Source organism: Cyclopterus lumpus, chromosome 4 (assembly GCF_009769545.1).
Source record: "Cyclopterus lumpus isolate fCycLum1 chromosome 4, fCycLum1.pri, whole genome shotgun sequence".
NCBI classification, from domain to species: domain Eukaryota; kingdom Metazoa; phylum Chordata; class Actinopteri; order Perciformes; family Cyclopteridae; genus Cyclopterus; species Cyclopterus lumpus.
Genome location: NC_046969.1, coordinates 21,246,748 through 21,264,358, shown reverse-complemented (window position 1 = coordinate 21,264,358; position 17,611 = coordinate 21,246,748). Strand labels below are relative to the sequence as shown.

The following is a 17,611-nucleotide window of genomic DNA, read 5'->3' as shown; positions in this document are numbered from 1 at the left end:
ACGTCTACTTACTGTCTTGTGTCATTGTTGGAAGGTCATGGATTAATTTACTACATTAGAGGCCCTACAGTGTCATGGTTAACCTACAGACGTGTTTGTACTGAGAAGAATACATTTACAGACAATATAATTACACCATAAAATGGTAGAAAAATCTAAAATAGTTCAAATATGACCGTCTTACATATTTTTTGGTTCCAAATCTTTTTGTTTTGGTTGAACAATTATGGAGGGCGAAACACTACAAAAAATAAGTTAAATAAGTCTTTGCATCAGCGGTATATGTCAATATCACTATTACATACACCGGCATGTTAAAAAATTAAAAAGATATGTAAAAGTATAAATAATGAAAATAAATTAAATAGAAAAATATTCAACATCAAAATTGGACTCTGTCAAATTACAAGACCAAGAAGTCCACTTTAAGATTTTTAATATGTATTCCAAGAAACCCCATTTAACACATCTATTCATCTGATGTGTTGTGTATTCTGTTTAGAGAAACTACTCACATGGCAATTATTTAGTCCAATTTGATCAACTCTATAAATGTTTCGATCAAAAAAATTGACCGAATTATTAGTCAGAATCTAAAAAAATCACGACTTTAGCCCTGCAGCTCGCCCCTCACCGCGTGCTCCCTCTTTGCGTTGTAAACACAAGTAACCACGTGACCCGGAAGTCAGACGGAAAGGTTTCCTTACTCCCTTCTAAAACTAAAACCCGAGACGGAGCAAGCGACTTCGCCTCATGGAAGTTGGAAGCGACAGCATGAACCAGCAATGTGTCAAGAAGTTAGAGAAGGCTACAAGAGAAAAGATCACAACATTTAACTCTCTGCGTGGTGAGTTTCATATCTGACCGACTCATTTAACTTTAAGTATGTGCACTGCTCCTGAGCTGAACATCGAGGCTGTGTTTATCCTTTATTCTTAGTGTGTAAGAAGCCTGTATGTTATCCTTTATTCTTAGTATGTAAGAAGCCTGTATGTTATCCTTTATTCTTAGTGTGTAGAAGCCTGTATGTTATCCTTTATTCTTAGTATGTAAGAAGCCTGTATGTTATCCTTTATTCTTAGTATGTAAGAAGCCTGTATGTTATCCTTTATTCTTAGTATGTAGAAGCCTGTATGTTATCCTTTAGTCTTAGTGTGTAGAAGCCTGTATGTTATCCTTTATTCTTAGTGTGTAGAAGCCTGTATGTTATCCTTTATTCTTAGTATGTAAGAAGCCTGTATGTTATCCTTTATTCTTAGTATGTAGAAGCCTGTATGTTATCCTTTATTCTTAGTGTGTAGAAGCCTGTATGTTATCCTTTAGTCTTAGTATGTAGAAGCCTGTATGTTATCCTTTATTCTTAGTATGTAGAAGCCTGTATGTTATCCTTTATTCTTAGTATGTAAGAAGCCTGTATGTTATCCTTTATTCTTAGTATGTAGAAGCCTGTATGTTATCCTTTATTCTTAGTGTGTAGAAGCCTGTATGTTATCCTTTAGTCTTAGTATGTAGAAGCCTGTATGTTATCCTTTATTCTTAGTATGTAGAATCCTATATGTTATCCTTTATTCTTAGTATTTATTCTTATTCGGAGAAGCCTATGTTATTCTTAGTATTTATTCTTATTTGAAGAAGCTTGTATGTTGTCCTTTATTCTTAGTATTGAAGATCAATTCAAACCTCAAGTCTCGTGGCGGAAGGAAAATTCAGGGTCCAATGATTTAAAGTTTAACCATATTTAATGGAAAATATGACAGTCAATTAAATGTTCACGATCATGGAGTTGGAATGAGAAGAACATCCGCAGTCTGACTCAGCTCTGTAAGACAGGTTTGTCTGGTTGAGCAAATAGTGCGGCTATTAATGAGGCATGCAAATAGTTTGGGCTAGTTACGGTTTAACTATTAACACATTTGTATTGCAACAGATACAACATCCTGAGGCTTGGTTGTATGTTTCATTCACAGGACATTAAATTGCATGTCGTTACAAAATGTATTCACATACAGGTTTATCTGTAGAAGCCTGTATGTTATCCTTTATTCTTAGTACATATTCCTATCTGGAGAAGCCTGTATGTTATCCTTTATTCTTAGTACATATTCCTATCTGGAGAAGCCTGTATGTTATCCTTTATTCTTAGTACATATTCCTATCTGGAGAAGCCTGTATGTTATCCTTTATTCTTAGTACATATTCCTATCTGGAGAAGCCTGTATGTTATCCTTTATTCTTAGTACATATTCTTATTTGGAGAAGCCTGTATGTTATCCTTTATTCTTAGTACATATTCCTATCTTGAGAAGCATGTTATCCTTTATTCTTAGTACCTATTCCTATTTGGAGAAGCCTGTATGTGGTCCTTTATTCTTAGTATGTAAGAAGCCTGTATGTTATCCTTTATTCTTAGTATGTATTCCTATTTGGAGAAGCCTGTATGTTATCCTTTATTCTTAGTACATATTCTTATCTGGAGAAGCCTGTATGTTATCCTTTATTCTTAGTACATATTCTTATCTGGAGAAGCCTGTATGTTATCCTTTAGTCTTAGGAATATGTACTATTTGGAGAAGCCTGTATGTTATCCTTTAGTCTTAGTACATATTCCTATTTGGAGAAGCCTGTATGTCATCCTTTATTCTTAGTATGTATTCTTGTTTGAAGAAGCTGTGTCATGTGCTTCCTTCTCCTGAAGGTCGGGAGGTGCAGCCCGGGGAGTTTTGGGACGCGGTGGTCGTGACCGCGGCGGACGAGAGCCAGAGGGACGCGTATGAGCTGCAGATCAGAGGGAAAGTTGACCGAAAAGAACTTCCCCTCGGACTTCCCTACAAGGTCTTCTCGGATCCGCCTGGATCTAAAATAGGTGAGTGAGTCAGTCAGGCAGCATACATTCCACTGTCGAAGGCGAGCAACAAAACGCTACATTATTATTATTTTTATTATTATTAATATGACTACTAATATGTCCTGTTTTCAAGGAAATGGGGGCTCCACTCTGTACGCACTGCAGCAGCTGGATGACATCTATGGGAAGGCTCTGGGCGGGCTGAGAGTCCTCCTCATCCACGCAGGTTTGAGGGTTCACTGGCTTTCTGTTAGTTAGACTTTTAAACAAAATACAAACACAAGATTTGTTCCACTGCTTTTCGCCCCGGGCAGGTTGCAACTATTGAGACATGAGAATATATAAAAATAACTGAAACGATAAATTGATTTCCAAAACCTGAGGCCAATTATTAAAATTCATTACTTGACTTGATGATTTCAGCTCCACGGATATGTTCATCTCCCTTCAATACAAATAATAGAATAGAATAAGCAGCTATGCTTTGACATGTTCACACCTGCCTTTTTTCACACTTCTTGCATGTGAATTTGTCCAAATCCCAACGCCACAGTCACGAATCCTGTTGGATCCATGTGAGCCACATTTATTTTCACATTCAAGAATCAAATATTTAATACATTTAATATATACATATTCATTGAAATATGGCAACACAACGGAGTCGAACATGAGGTCAAAAACTGCACCCCCACACTGCCGTCCTCTTACAGCAGGTGATCATTATCATGTTGTTAACAGAATAAATGATCTTATATGTGAAATACATTCTTTTAATAATGTGGCTTATTGTGAAAATAAAGACAGTGGACACAATTGCTCAAACACACAATGAAGCCAAAACATGCGAGTTGTTAAAATGTCCATAATTATTACGTTATTATAGCATCTTCCGAATGTTTGGGGCTTTAACAAGAAAGTGTGTAAAACTGACTTTTTATTTCGTTATTCCAAAGTGGAGGGGTTGATGTTTTAGATGCTGCGTGTGTGTGTGTGTGTGTGTGTGTGTGTGTGTGTGTGTGTGTGTGTGTGTGTGTGTGTGTGTGTGTGTGTGTGTGTGTGTGTGTGTGTGTGTGTGTGTGTGTGTGTGTGTGTGTGTGTGTGTGTGTGTGTGTGTGTGTGTGTGTGTGTGTGTGTGTGTGTTTTGTTTGATGTTTCCCACTTCTCATCCGTCCAGGAGGGTTCAGCCAGCGTCTGCCCAGTGCCAGCGCCTTGGGGAAGCTCTTCACCGCCGTGCCGCTGGGCGACCCCCTCTACCAGATGCTGGAGCTCAAGCTGGCCATGTATGTGGAATTCCCCTCCCAGATGAAGCCTGGTGTGCTGGTGACCTGTGCCGACGACATAGAGCTCTACAGTACTGGCGATGGGGCGAGTGTTAGGTTCGACAGACCGGGCTTCACTGCGTTGGCCCACCCGTCCTCGCTGTCTATCGGGACGACCCACGGAGTGTTTGTGTTGGAGTCAAACGGAAAGTCCACTCACTCTGAAATGGAGAACGTCTCCTGCCTGCGCTTCCTGCACAAGCCGACCGTCGAGAAGATGCGAAACAGTGGAGCGGTTTGTCAAAGGCGAAGTGGCGGTTGTTCTCCATCAGAAACGGAGTTCGTCTACACAGACAGCACCTATTACGTCGACTTTGACACGGTAAAGTCTCTTCTCAATCTGCTGAAGGAGCTGGGGCCTTTGAAATGTGAGGTAGACGCATACGGGGACTTCCTCCAGGCACTGGGCCCCCGAGCCACGATAGATTACACCAGCAACGCTGCCAATGTCACCAAAGAGGAGAGCAGCCTGGTGGAAGTCCGCCAAAAGATCTTCCACTTTCTGAAGGGGACTCCCTTGAATGTCGTACTCCTGCACAACTCCAAGTTTTATCACATTGGCACCACAACAGAGTACCTCTTTCACCTCGCCGAGGATGCGGCGCTGAAGAGCGAGCTGGGTCTCCTGTCGTCTGCCTTCAGCGTAAATATGAACGAAGACTCGGGATGCTGCGTCATGTACAGCGTCTTGGATGCCGGTTGCCGCGTGGCAGCTGGATCGGTGGTGGAGTACTCCAGACTGGGGGCGGGAGCCTCCGTCGGGGGGGGCTCCATCGTCAGCAGCTGCTGGGTCGGTGCGGGCCTCTCGGTGCCTGAAGGAGTCTTCATGCACTCTCTGTGTGTGAACGACACGCGCCAAACCGGGTTTGTGACCGTCGTCTTTGGGATCGACGACAGCTTGAAGCGCAGCGTAGAAGCACCGGCGTGCATTGAAGACCTGAAGCTGTTGGGACGCTCTCTGTCCCACTGGGGGCTGAAAAATGAAGCGCTGAGGTTCTCCGGCGACGCGTCTAGCTGCAGCTTGTGGAACGCGTGTTTGTTTCCCGTGTGCCCTGATCAACAAAGCTCCTTCTCTCTGTCTCTGGAGATGCTGCAGGCCGCCCTCAGCGGCTCTACGCTCACCTTACCCAAAGACACAACGCTGATGTCTATGCAAGAGTCCTTAAAGTGTAAGAACCTGGAGGAGATGTTGAAGTTCAGGGAGGGACTGTATGAACACATCAGTCGGAGTAAACGCAACAATCAAAGTTAATAATAATTGAGATTATCAGTCATCTTAAGTACGAGATAAAGTTGAAGTTGTAACATAAAGTTCATCCTTTCCATTTACAGTTTTGTAAGTTCTACTGATAAAAAGTACAACTTTTCTTTTAGAAGTGTTTCCCTCATTGCCTCATCCACAGCACTGCTCTACATAGACGTGTCCATTGTCTCATAACAGTGAAGACAAAGGGGACTTCCAAACTCGGATTTCTTAATAAGTCTTTTTCACAGCAGACATTTTGGTCAGGTTTAACCAATAACTATATTAAAATTGCCACGTTGCAGTAATTGGTGGATTGAAGTCAATGTTACTTAGTGTCACCTACTCCTGCTATGACAAGTCAACATATCTGTCAAAAATAATATATATATATATATAAATTGATACTGTACATGAACACAATCACACTGAAACCTGCCTGCTGTCATTTGGAGGGAGATCAGTTGTCGTAGTTGTTCGGCATTCCACTCAAAGGTGTTTATTTTTAGCCCACAGCCATGATCCCCCCCCCCCCCCCTTTATCTGGACCTGTGCAATTGTGGCCGAGTGAGAGATTGTATTACTGCCTTACCAAACTATACAGCAGATATTACACGAGAAGAGAGACCTTATCAATGGGAAATTACAAATCCAGACCATCCCAGACGTGCACAGGTAATATCTGAGTGTGTTTGTGACTGTGTGGGGATATTATTTATTTCAGAACGAGGTTTGAATTGAAGAAGAACAAGAAAGACTGGAGGGTTGGGCTTTAACGTTGGCTGTCATCACAGTCAAGCAATAACAAGTTGCACAATCCTTTTCAAAACTTAGTGTCAGACAATTACATATAGAAGAGTTCAAATACAGTTGTTTGGAGTCTATTTCCGGGGTAAAATATGAGTAATTTCTGCTCATGGGCAATGGTGAACGATGGACATAATGTGTTCAAATTGTTATTCTTTTTAAACCATGATGATGGGTGTGTGAAGATGAGTGGAAGAAGAAGGTGGGCGAGTCGTACGCCGTGATCGTTGAGAAGTTGGAAGACGATCTCCTGCTCAAAGACAAGGAGATCGTGGACCTCAGACTTGCTTTCAGGTTGACAAAAAAACATTTTCTCTTTTTAAAACTGGGGAATTCAGTCGCTTTCGTGTGTTGCTTTTTTATGGCTGTGCTCTCTTCAGTCTTTCCTGTGTCAGTCTGGGTGTCAATTCTCACAAGCAGGTGATGTTGACTTTCTTTGGCTCAGCTCTGATGAAGCTTTTCAGAAGGTGAACCTGAGCTACCGCACAGAGAAGGGGCTGTCGCTGCTGCATCTGTGCTGCGTTTGTGGAGGTATGCATGACTACTAGAGTCTATTAATAACTCCTCGACAAACCAGGGAGTGTGAGGACGGATTACCATGAGCTGACAGACATTGTTGTCTGAAGATGACCTCCCTGATGTTACTTTGTGCATAAAGATTAAATGCAAACGGTTAAAAGTGGACGATTAAATGTGAACTTTCAAAATAAAACTTAAGTTTTGTTGAGTGAATTATTTTTTGCCAGCACATCATTTATTTGTGACCAGGTAACAAGACCCATATCCGCACCCTGATGCTCAAAGGCCTGCGTCCTTCCAGATTGTCCAGGAACGGATTCACCGCGCTCCACCTGGCTGCATACAAGGTGACGACAATTAAGGGGCAATAAATACAGAGTTTTAAAAATGTTTTCACAATGTTTTTCTAGGTGCAATCTACGTCTTTGTCTTGCTTGCGTTGCTATGTGGTGAAGAGCCTTCCTACCACATGGTGGAGTGCAAGTACCAGTGGCGGAAGAAGGACTCAGGTAAAAGTAGCAATACCTCGATATAGAAATACTCTGTGACAAAGTAAAAGTCCTGCATTTAAACTCTTAGCATCAACATTGAAAATCAAAAGTAAAAATAAGTCACTTGAATGGCCTAATTCATAAAAATATGACCGAGGACATCACTTGAATGTCGCAGCTGGTAGAGTTGGAGCTGATTTTAATTCCTTTATATACGGGCTGGTGCCTGCCCTGTACCACAGGACAATGCTGAGCTGTTGACTGCACTTCTCCACGGAGGGTCCGACGTGCAGCAGGTGGGCTACGGTGCCCTCACTGCCCTGCATGTCGCCACGTTGGCTGGGCACCACGAGGTGAGACATGGGGCATATTCTTTTTTCTTTTGCCTTTAATAACCGTGATGAAAATGACGTACGTTGCTTTTATTCACGTGATAATGTGCCATTCGTCTCCGACAGGCAGCAGATATACTCCTGCAGCACGGAGCATATGTGAATGTTCAGGATGCTGTGTTCTTCACCCCGCTGCATATTGCTTCTTATAACAGCCACGAGCAGGTACAGTGCTCGTATTAATGATACATAAAACACAGATTTGATATGCGTCCTTTCACCTTTCCATCTGGCCTTCAGGTTGCAAAACTGCTGCTCAAATTTGGGGCAGATGTGAATGCAAGTGGTGAGGTAGGTGACCAGCCTCTGCACCTGGCTGCAGCAAAGGGTTTCCTCAGCATCATCAAGCTCCTGATGGGGGAAGGCAGCAAAGCTAACGGTGAGCCACACATTTAGTTCAGGTTTTACTTGAGTCCGCGTGGAAATGATTAACTCTCCTTTTACTTTGCTGCGGTGCTCCCCAGTCAATGCTCAGGACAACGAAGATCACGTCCCCCTCCACTTCTGCGCCCGCTTTGGTCACCACGAGGTTGTGCGTTTCCTCCTGCAGGGCGACTTCGACGTGCAGCCTCACTCCGTCAACATCTACGGAGACACACCGTTACACTTGTAAACGGCTTCCGGTGGCGGTATCCTATCTGCGTTTTTTTTTTTTTTTTTGGAGGATGACATGAAGCGGTTAATGAACTGCCGTGTTTAATGTGTCTCATCAGAGCCTGCTATAATGGAAAATTTGAGGCAGCGAAGGAGATTATACAGCTTTCTGGCACAGACAGTCTGTCGAAGGAGAACATATTCAGCGAGACTGCCCTTCACAGGTGTTGACTCGCATGCTGTATTTATTCATAATCTGTGAATGGACACAAAACGCATGCTTCTTATGGACAGATCAATATGTGTTCATCACCTCTAACGTGCGATTTATGTTCAGGGGTGATAATGAGCACGTGTCTTGTGTCACAGTGCGTGCACCTACGGCAAAGACCTGGAGATGATCAAGTTCTTGTTGAGCGAGAACGCGATGAGCATCAACAACCAGGGCAGAGATGGACACACAGGTGACTGGAAACACGTCCTGTGAGATCAAGTGCAGGACCAGTTTTGTTTTTCACTGTGATTCTATAATAAATACTCCATTCAGCTCTTCACAGTGCCTGTTTTCACGGCCACATCCGCCTGGTGCAGTTCTTGCTGGACAGCGGGGCAGACATGAACCTGGTGGCCTGCGACTCCAGCAGGTCCAGTGGAGAGAAGGACGAGCAGACGTGCCTGATGTGGGCCTATGAAAAAGGTCCGTCGGTATGGTGACGAGCTGTCAGAAAAGATTGACTGAAAAACTCACTTCTGGTGGTTTGAAGTGGGGTTTTTATGAGGTGCTACAGTAGATGAGGGCGGTAGACCATCAACCCTCGTGTTCTATAAAGTAAAATGAACGTTTTTCTTTCTCCTGGTGGCTGTTGCAAAAGCATAGGCAGCGTAAACCCAGACTAGCTCTCACAACAAGGTAACCCAGCAAAGATATTCTAAATATCACGTACACTTAAACTGATATAGATTTTTTTTTACGGTTGTGCTGCTGCTCCAAACTGGGGGCGTATTTCACTGGCTGTGGATTAGTACCACACGCAACAGCATTTCAAAAGACCTGAACTATCCCTTTAACACAGTTTTACTTCCTCAGGTCATGATGCCATTGTCACACTCCTGAAACACTACAAGCGTCCAGATGACTCCCCCTGCAACGAGTACTCCCAGCCGGGAGGGGGTGAGTTACCCCGCTGGAGATTATAGTCCTTATTATCAAGTCCTCCCATTACTGAACATGTCGTCTCTCTTCCAGATGGGTCTTACGTTTCTGTCCCGTCTCCGCTGGGAAAGATCAAAAGCATGACGAAAGGTAGCGAGGTGGAGTGAAGCACAGCAGGTTTTCCCACATTTCACATCACTTGTCAGCTGACATGACAGCACACACTCTCTGTTGCCAAGGGAGGGGGCTCAGCTGCTGGTGATCACACCTGCTGACGTCCTTACCGCTGAAACCACAGATCCGTCCGTGTGATATTCACAATCTAGAATCTATTGCTCTGATTTTGAGGAAACCGATGTTTAAAGCCTCCGAACATCAAGGGTTGAACATAAACTTGAAGAGAAAAAGCATCCGCGTGTAACAGTGCACTTTAAATTAATTACAAATATACATAAAAACCTATTTGGTGCATATTCAATTATTTCTAATCGGACTATTTTCTCTTAAAATGATAACCGACTCAAAGCAGACCAGCGTGCACCGGCCCGTATTCGTATTATTTCCATAAATAGAAAAAGCTGTGTTGAGGGGGGGGGGTAAGGATGCATTGAACTTTCTCCATTGATGAGATTACAATGTTTAATGTTAAATGTTAAAATGCTGCGCTCTGTTTTCAGAGAAGGCAGAAGTTCTGCTGCTCAGGGCCAGCCTCCCATCTCATTTCCACCTTCAGCTGTCGGAGCTGGAGTTCAAGGAAATTATTGGATCGGGTAACTCTGTTCATACATTTTCTGCTCCCTTTGCTACATGCTTCAGATAATCAGGATTAAGGTATAACGGATTCAATCTGTTTCACACTCAGGCTCCTTTGGAAAAGTCTACCGAGGCAAATGCAGAAACAAAGTTGTGGCCATAAAACGGTACTGCTCCATTTCTGAAGATGACATCTAACATCCCATTGAGGGGGGAAACTAATGAGTCTCTATCACCATCCAATGTTGATTGCAGCTATCGAGCGAACACGTACTGCTCCAAGTCGGACGTGGACATGTTCTGCAGAGAGGTCTCCATCCTCTGTCGCCTCAACCACCCCTGTATCATCCAGTTTGTGGGCGCGTGTCTGGACGACCCCAGCCAGTTCGCCATCGTGACCCAGTACGTCTCTGGAGGCTCTCTGTTCTCTCTGCTGCACGAGCAGAAGAGGTGAGGAAGGAGCTAACGGTGTATTATCCCGTCTGTAGTAGGCCTCGCATTAGATATACGAAACTTTAGGACTCCCCTCTAATGTTTCTACTTCTAACCATTTTTAACGCAAACACAGAAAGAGCATCAATAGTTTAACACTTTGAAGGATTAAAGTCAAAACACAGGATTTAAACCAAGTCGTCAATGGACGTCAAATAATATTGGTTTACACAGCTTCTAAAATGTGAATGCTACTTTTCTCTCTTTTATAGCATTACAACAAAAACAAACGAGCAATTAAAAAAATAAACTTTGGATTTTTGACTTTTCTAATAAAATTCCATGAATTAATTGAATTGTTTGTTGCAGCTCTGTAATAAACGTCATCTTTGTCAAACTTAATTTGTAGTCGTTGCTCACACTGCCGCGTTTCCTTATATCTTATTGACATGATAGAAGAAGTGAAACACATCCCTTAAGATCTTTCTCCATCACTTTCACATTTCCTCTTTTGCTACATTTCAAACATTTTGAATGAAAACGTGGCTTCTGTGCCAGAAAGTGAGTTCAACTTAATGGTCACTTTTGACTCTAGTTTGTGTTTATGTTCCTAATATTTCTGTTCCTTCATGTGTGCGAAAAGAGCTGGCCGAAATCATCGGGACATATTGCAGTATATTGCAACAAAATAAAGGTATCCTTCATTGCAGGGCCCTTGTATTGCAATGCATTCCGTCTAAAAAGGTGTTTCTGGTAAATTCAACAAGCGAAGCAGTCCGTTTGATTTCTTTACACACTTTGACGGAGACTAAATCCTGACGTTGAGACCTAAAAAGAGCTCTAACTACCTTTAATTACTCAGTGATTTACGAGGACATGTTTGCACAGCACAGCCAACTATTCCAGGTCTCATTATCCTCCTCGGAAGCAGGGAGGACCATCATTGATCCAAATGAAGTGTTCCGCAAACTGTGTGGCCAGGTGCCGTCTTCATAGACCGTCCTATTGATCTGTGTAAAGTGCTGTGTGTGATTGGCAGGGGCACATTGATCCGGCGCTAAGTGGCTGCTGCTTTAATGATGTGTCAATGGACAGGCTTATCGACCTGCAGTCCAAGCTCATCATCGCCATCGACGTGGCCAAGGGCATGGAGTACCTGCACAACCTCACCCAGCCCATCATCCACAGGGACCTCAACAGGTGAGTGGACACGGGAGCAGCCGCTGTGGTGGGATGGTACCCACAGATTGGAGAGCTGTCGTCTTTACTAATGATGCTTGTGATCCTTCCAGCCACAACATTCTGCTGTATGAGGACGGACACGCAGTGGTGGCTGATTTTGGAGGTAAGAGACATTTTGCAATGTACAAAAAAATTGAAGCGGCATGAACCTTTTATTATTATGAAAAAAAATGTAAACTGTACATTTGTAAGAGCGAGACTATGTTGATTTCATCAGCAATAAAACCTCACTCTCTCAAAGATGCAACTTTGTACTTTTCTATAGAAACTTAAGTAAACACAATAAGTTTTGACAAATACTCTTAGCAGTGACAGTAAAACAAAATGTCTTATCAAAAATGCTGCTTGGTAAGAAACAAAAGAAATCCCCATATGACCTCTTTAATCATCAAATACACTTCCCTTTACACACTTGACGTAACAACCTACAGTAAAGTGCAAGAAAAGGCTTTTAAATGGAAATAACGTTGTGGCTAACACGCAAGAAAACTAGCAAAATAGAAGCTAACGTTATCTTACCGAAGCACGTAAAGAGTAACTCATTACGGTAAGAGACTCTTCCGGTGGTCACGTGGCTTCTTCTTTGACTAATTTATGCAAACTGTACTGTCTAATAATAGATATTAAATCAGGAAGTTAAAACTTAAGCCAATAGTTCAATTGTTTTTATTCATTTATATTTAAAAACATTTTGTTCAGCTGTTCGTCGTTGGTTTCACTTCTGTTAGTTTCTTGTAATCAGTTTGTTTTTGCTCAATGTGAGTGAGTCTACATGCCACTCGATGACCATTGGTTCTTTCTTTTCATCGCATCACATTCTCCTCCTCTTCAGAGTCTAGATTTCTACAATCTGTGTCTGAGGACAACATGACCAAGCAGCCGGGGGTCAGTGCCGTTTTTCCTCTCTGATTTATTTTATGACCCAAACGAAACCTTTTGGAATTTGTTTTTTCCTCCCCCTTTGGCAAAAACACACTCACAGCATCTGCAGCATCCACAGAAGAATAAGGCAGGAGATTGAGCAAGAGCTTCTGCTGGCACCTGCCATCAATTACCCACCGGCAAAAAAAAAAGAAAGAAAACTGCAGTCATGCAGATTTTTGTCTCAATGTGCTGACTCATCGCTACCCAGCGTGCTTGGCCTGCAGTTTGGTGTTAAGTGTGTTACATCTCTTGAGGACTGCCTGTTGCGAGGAACTACTTGCCCTTTCTGGGACGCAGTGTTTATGTCAGTAATTGTGTGTGTGATGTCTAAACATTTTTAAAATGTCTCTAAGGTAATAAAGAGTCACCTAAATGTGTGTCTTTGCGCATATATGTGTGTGTGTGTGTGTGTGTGTGTGTGTGTGTGTCTAGAACCTGCGTTGGATGGCTCCCGAGGTGTTCACCCAGTGCAACCGCTACTCTGTGAAGGCCGACATGTTCAGCTACGCCCTCTGTCTGTGGGAGCTGCTCACTGGAGAAATTCCCTTCGCTCACTTGAAACCAGGTATTTTTTTACCGCTACTAAATCTGTCTCCCTGTCATAGATATGTCAGTCTGACGTTCCTGTCCAGTGAGCTAGCATGGCTACACATGTTTTGATCCTACAGTGACAAAAATATATTGAAAACACACACAAACTAATGCAAGAAAAACACGAGCACAGAACAAAAAGATTTAAGACGTTGATCTGTCCACAGCTGCTGCGGCAGCAGACATGGCCTACCACCACATCCGGCCTCCTGTTGGCTACTCCATCCCCAAACCCATCTCCGCTCTTCTGATGAGAGGCTGGAACGGGTGCCCGGAGGTAAACGGCAGTACATGTTGTACACTATGAGCTGTGCCGTCCTGCGTATCCTCAACCAGGTGTTGCTCGGTAGTCTCAACCTGCTACATAATCTCCCCCCCTTAGCATCCTTCCATATGTCGTTAGCTATTTAAACGCCCTGAGGCTCGGCAGGGCCAACTGATGCTGAGTAAGCTGCTCCTGCAAACATGTCCCCAGACGATACATTATTGCACGGCTGTTCACATTCATGAGCACACATGGCGTGTATATGATCCTCCACTCGGCGCTCATGTTCATAATTAGCCGGGCCTGTTTTTGTCCTTGGCCTCATTAAGACACATTAAGACGCGGCCGAGCACGCTGGTACATTGCTCCCTCTGTGGCGACGTCTAACTTCCTGTTTGCCAAAACGGTTGCTCGCTCCCTGCTGTGATCGCCTCGCCCCAGTGCAACTTTGTCAGTGCATCTTTTAATAAGAGCGTGATTCCTAATAGGACTCCTGTGTACGGCAGCAGCAGCTGCCAGGGGGGGTTTAGAAGTGACACACGCTGTTCTGTGTTTACAGGAACTTTGTATTCGTCAACGCCGGAGAGAAGCAGATTGGACAACACTGCTCTCAGATGTGTGACACAAATATAATCTGAAGTTGGCGAGAGAATTACTGACAAATAATATGTGAACAAAACAGGGGGGGAGAAAAGTATTTACTAAAATCATAGCTTTAAAAAGTTTGTCACGTGTTTTCCTTCTTTACTGCGTCGTCCTTGTGTTGTTGTTGTTGTTGTTGTTGTAGTCTGGCGTATTGAAGCAGCGACAGACCGTGGCCTCTCTCTGAGGATGCATAATTGAACAGCGTGGCCGTGTTTGTTCTTCCACAGTGAAGCAACAGATCTAAGGACTGCTTTTGAAGCGGAGTTCACCTTTGCTTCATGTGTGGGCGGACTAGAAATGAAAGACGTGTGTCCGTCTGTTGGGGGGGAAACAAATGATTGATTGTTCAGCATTGAAGTGGAAATAAATTACCGTCAGATTTTTTTTCTCCCCCCCATGTCAGGACAGGCCCGAGTTCTCCGAAGTGGTCTCCAACCTGGAGGAATGCTTGTGCAATGTCGAGGTATATATTATCGCTCATATTCCTACCTGCTGAACACGGCGGTGCACGGTGCCTGATGTTGTTTGTGCGGCAGCTGATGTCTCCAGCCTCCAGCAACAGCAGCGGCTCCCTGTCTCCCTCCTCCTCCTCGGACTGTCTGCTCGGGCGAGGAGGACCCGGCCGGAGCCACGTGGCCGCCCTGCGCTCCCGCTTCGAGCTGGAGTACGCTCTCAACTCTCGCGCCTACGCCTTCTGGAGTCAGAGGTTAGAGAGGAATCTACTGCACACCCAATAACCCACCCGGTCTTAAACCAGGTTTTAAGCTGGAGACTCGTTGGTTACTATGCTGTCTTTCTAGTTTAGTTACCTTTTTTTTGTGGTGAAGAAGAACAAAATTCCTTTTTTTTGGATTGAATAACATACATAAAGATGACAAACTAACTGCCACCTCCCCGGCTGACACAACAGTTGGCTTTTAGCTACATATTTTATTTACAGTGCAGCAATATCTGTGATATTTTTCTTCAATATTAGGAACGTCACTGAAGTCAACCTCTGAACTCTCCTTTAGTTGAAAATGTTTGATGTTGCCTCTGCAAGCACAAAAACACAGATTCAACTAAATATATAGTTATTATTGACGTCATTTAAGAGGGAGAACAGATGTTTAAATGTCTTCAATTGGTTTAGTTAATGATCTTTACAATTAACGGGCAGATGAGACTTAAAAATGGGCTCAGAAATGCGTTGAAAAAGCCGTAACCAAGAAATCTAAAGTTGTTTTCCAAGTTCAATTAAATGTTCAATTTAATTCAAGTTCTGAGTTTGCTCTAACACGCTCAGGCTTTGTAGAAACGACTCCCTTTGAACAATTGTTATGCCAGTAACATGTCGACCGGTTCAGAGACTTACTGGAACAGTGAGGATTTGGAGTTGCTGGGATACGAAACAGGAAACAAAAGGAAAGCAAATGCAATAAAACATGCATGGCATCCTGGCCGAGGAGGAAGGCCTCCGTAAGGCGTGCGCGCGTGTGTGTGTGTGTGTGTGTGTGTGTGTGTGTGTGTGTGTGTGTCGGAGCCTGGTAACAGTCGCTATGAACCCAGAAACAAGAGGTGGGGTTATTGTGGAGGGGCAACGTCTTTTCTGTAATCCCCCCCGGTGCTCCATCCACAGACAGACACAACCTTTCTGGGTGTTTGCGGCCCCAGAAAAGTGTAAATTCATCCACATGGAGTTTTACATTTTTTTTTTACAGATCATGAATGTATTGCACACAATGTTCAAATATCAAATTGTGTGTGCGGTCGCCCCGTCAAACCCGTCATCAACGTTGTTCACTGAAGAGTCCTGAAGAGAAAGTGAGAGCAGCCCGCTGTGAGGTCGGACGTTACATTTTGAATTTCTCCATCTCGCCTCTCTCTCCATGTAAACAAAGCTTTATGTATTTCTGTTTCGCATGTAGATTAATGTGTACGGGTGGATTTCATGTGTTTTCAGTGAGCGGCGTCGAGCATCCGGAGGCCTTTCGCTGGAGGAACTCAGAAGGAACATGCAGTTTTCTCCTGTTGATCGAAATGGTTTGTTCTTTAAATGTGCTTTTGGAGACTTGCTCTTATGCAATGTTACTTTTTTAAATTCATTATTTACCTGATGTTGTTTTTTTTTTTATTCTATATACAATTTCTGTTCCCTTTCAACGTAATTTTTGTACTTTTTTGCCATTTTTAAACCTTTTTTACAAAGTGTGGAATAGTACTAATGTTGGCATGTCAATATTATTATCATCAACTAAACCGACCATAAATGATTAATCCCAGTTGTTATTGATTTGTCTCCTTCAGGGTACGTGTCTGATCCCATGAGCACCATGAGATTATGCTCTTCTTACAGCAGCAGTGGAAGCTTTGAGGACAGTAACTGAACCTCTTTTCTATGACCATATTAATGCAGACATTCATGCCTGTTATTGACCGTTCCTTTTAATGGTATGAATAGATTATAGAAGTGGTAGATATTGAGAAAACTAACCTTTTGTTTGTTTTAGCATACTGTATTTGTATGAGTTGTTTATGAATTTACAGTACATGCTTAGTTCCCAGTTTGTAGTGTGTTTATACATGTAAACATTTTTTTACATATGTTGTTGATGCTTTTGTTTTGTAAATACTGTATGTGTGACAAGCAAAATCAGTTGTTGCGCACATGGTTTGCATAAATCTGTCAACGTGTGCCTTCATTCAATGTACACACACGTTTCATTCAAATAAAAAAAAGAAGAAGAAGCAGGAAGTCACTATTCATCTCTATTTTTCATCTTTTATTATTTTTGAGTGGCCAAATCACATAAAATGTTCAGTTGAAACGATGAAGCCTCACAAACACACGCTAGCCATAAAAACTAGATGAAAGAAATACAAATAAATATGAAGTATCTTTTTTTTAACGTTAAATAAGAGGTAGTGTTAGCAGCAACAATGACACAACTCGGTGCCGAGATTTGACTCGTCACAAAGTTTCATTCGACGTCTTATAGCAACCCAACATTGAGTGATGTCACATAAACAAATAACTATGTAAAAGCGCTAAAACTGTCATCAACACGGTGCAATTACAGATCTCTGATCAAAGCTGAACCGTAACCATCAGTGGAAATGTAAAGTGTACGTGGGCCGGACTAAGCTGTGGGACTCCGACAGCGATGTATTATTCAAGGGTTTGTCGCCGTGAGTGGGAGAGTATCTGTTTACAGGTAACCGGTGAGAGCGGCCGCACTCGATACCTCTCGCGCGGCGCCTCGTTGTTACCAACAATAGGAAGAGATGGCCCATTGTGCACATGTCATAACTCATCATGCAGCTTCTTCTTTATGGTGGTTGAAGGGTGGCGACTATTTAAGAAGCCATCGTGATGTAAACACAGAAACCACAAGACACTTGAGGGCCGCTGTC

General features: G+C 43.0%; 1 protein-coding gene across 3 annotated transcripts; it reads left to right on the top strand.

Moving 5' to 3' along the window:
- The first annotated feature begins 692 nt into the window (after positions 1-692).
- Positions 693-16,840, top strand: tnni3k (TNNI3 interacting kinase). 3 transcript variants are annotated; one of them, XM_034531758.1, is made up of 27 exons: positions 693-847; positions 2,696-2,863; positions 2,979-3,071; positions 6,403-6,511; positions 6,663-6,748; positions 6,986-7,083; positions 7,470-7,580; positions 7,686-7,784; positions 7,860-7,998; positions 8,084-8,228; positions 8,333-8,437; positions 8,583-8,677; positions 8,761-8,910; positions 9,301-9,384; positions 9,460-9,516; positions 10,044-10,136; positions 10,229-10,286; positions 10,375-10,569; positions 11,647-11,751; positions 11,844-11,896; positions 12,626-12,678; positions 13,150-13,282; positions 13,476-13,585; positions 14,622-14,681; positions 14,755-14,924; positions 16,161-16,240; positions 16,505-16,840. In XM_034531758.1, exons 1-27 carry the CDS (start codon positions 754-756, stop codon positions 16,582-16,584), a joined length of 2,823 nt encoding a protein of 940 aa, XP_034387649.1. In that variant the 5' UTR covers positions 693-753; the 3' UTR covers positions 16,585-16,840. The 3 variants fall into 3 exon arrangements, 2 of the variants coding, with proteins under 2 accessions (XP_034387649.1, XP_034387648.1); XR_004609419.1 differs by lacking the exons at positions 6,986-7,083; positions 7,470-7,580; positions 7,686-7,784; ... (17 more) ...; positions 16,161-16,240; positions 16,505-16,840 and having other exon boundaries at positions 4,023-6,511; positions 6,663-6,909; XM_034531757.1 differs by lacking the exons at positions 6,986-7,083; positions 7,470-7,580; positions 7,686-7,784; ... (17 more) ...; positions 16,161-16,240; positions 16,505-16,840 and having other exon boundaries at positions 4,023-6,909.
- Positions 16,841-17,611: the final 771 nt, after the last annotated feature.

Coding starts and splice junctions, on each gene's coding strand:
- tnni3k (XM_034531758.1), top strand. CDS start 754: ATGGAAGTTGGAAGCGACAGCATGAACCAGCAATGTGTCAAGAAGTTA. Junction 7,581..7,685: donor CGTTGGCTGGGCACCACGAG/GTGAGACATGGG, acceptor CGTCTCCGACAG/GCAGCAGATATACTCCTGCA. Junction 12,679..13,149: donor ACATGACCAAGCAGCCGGGG/GTCAGTGCCGTT, acceptor GTGTGTGTCTAG/AACCTGCGTTGGATGGCTCC.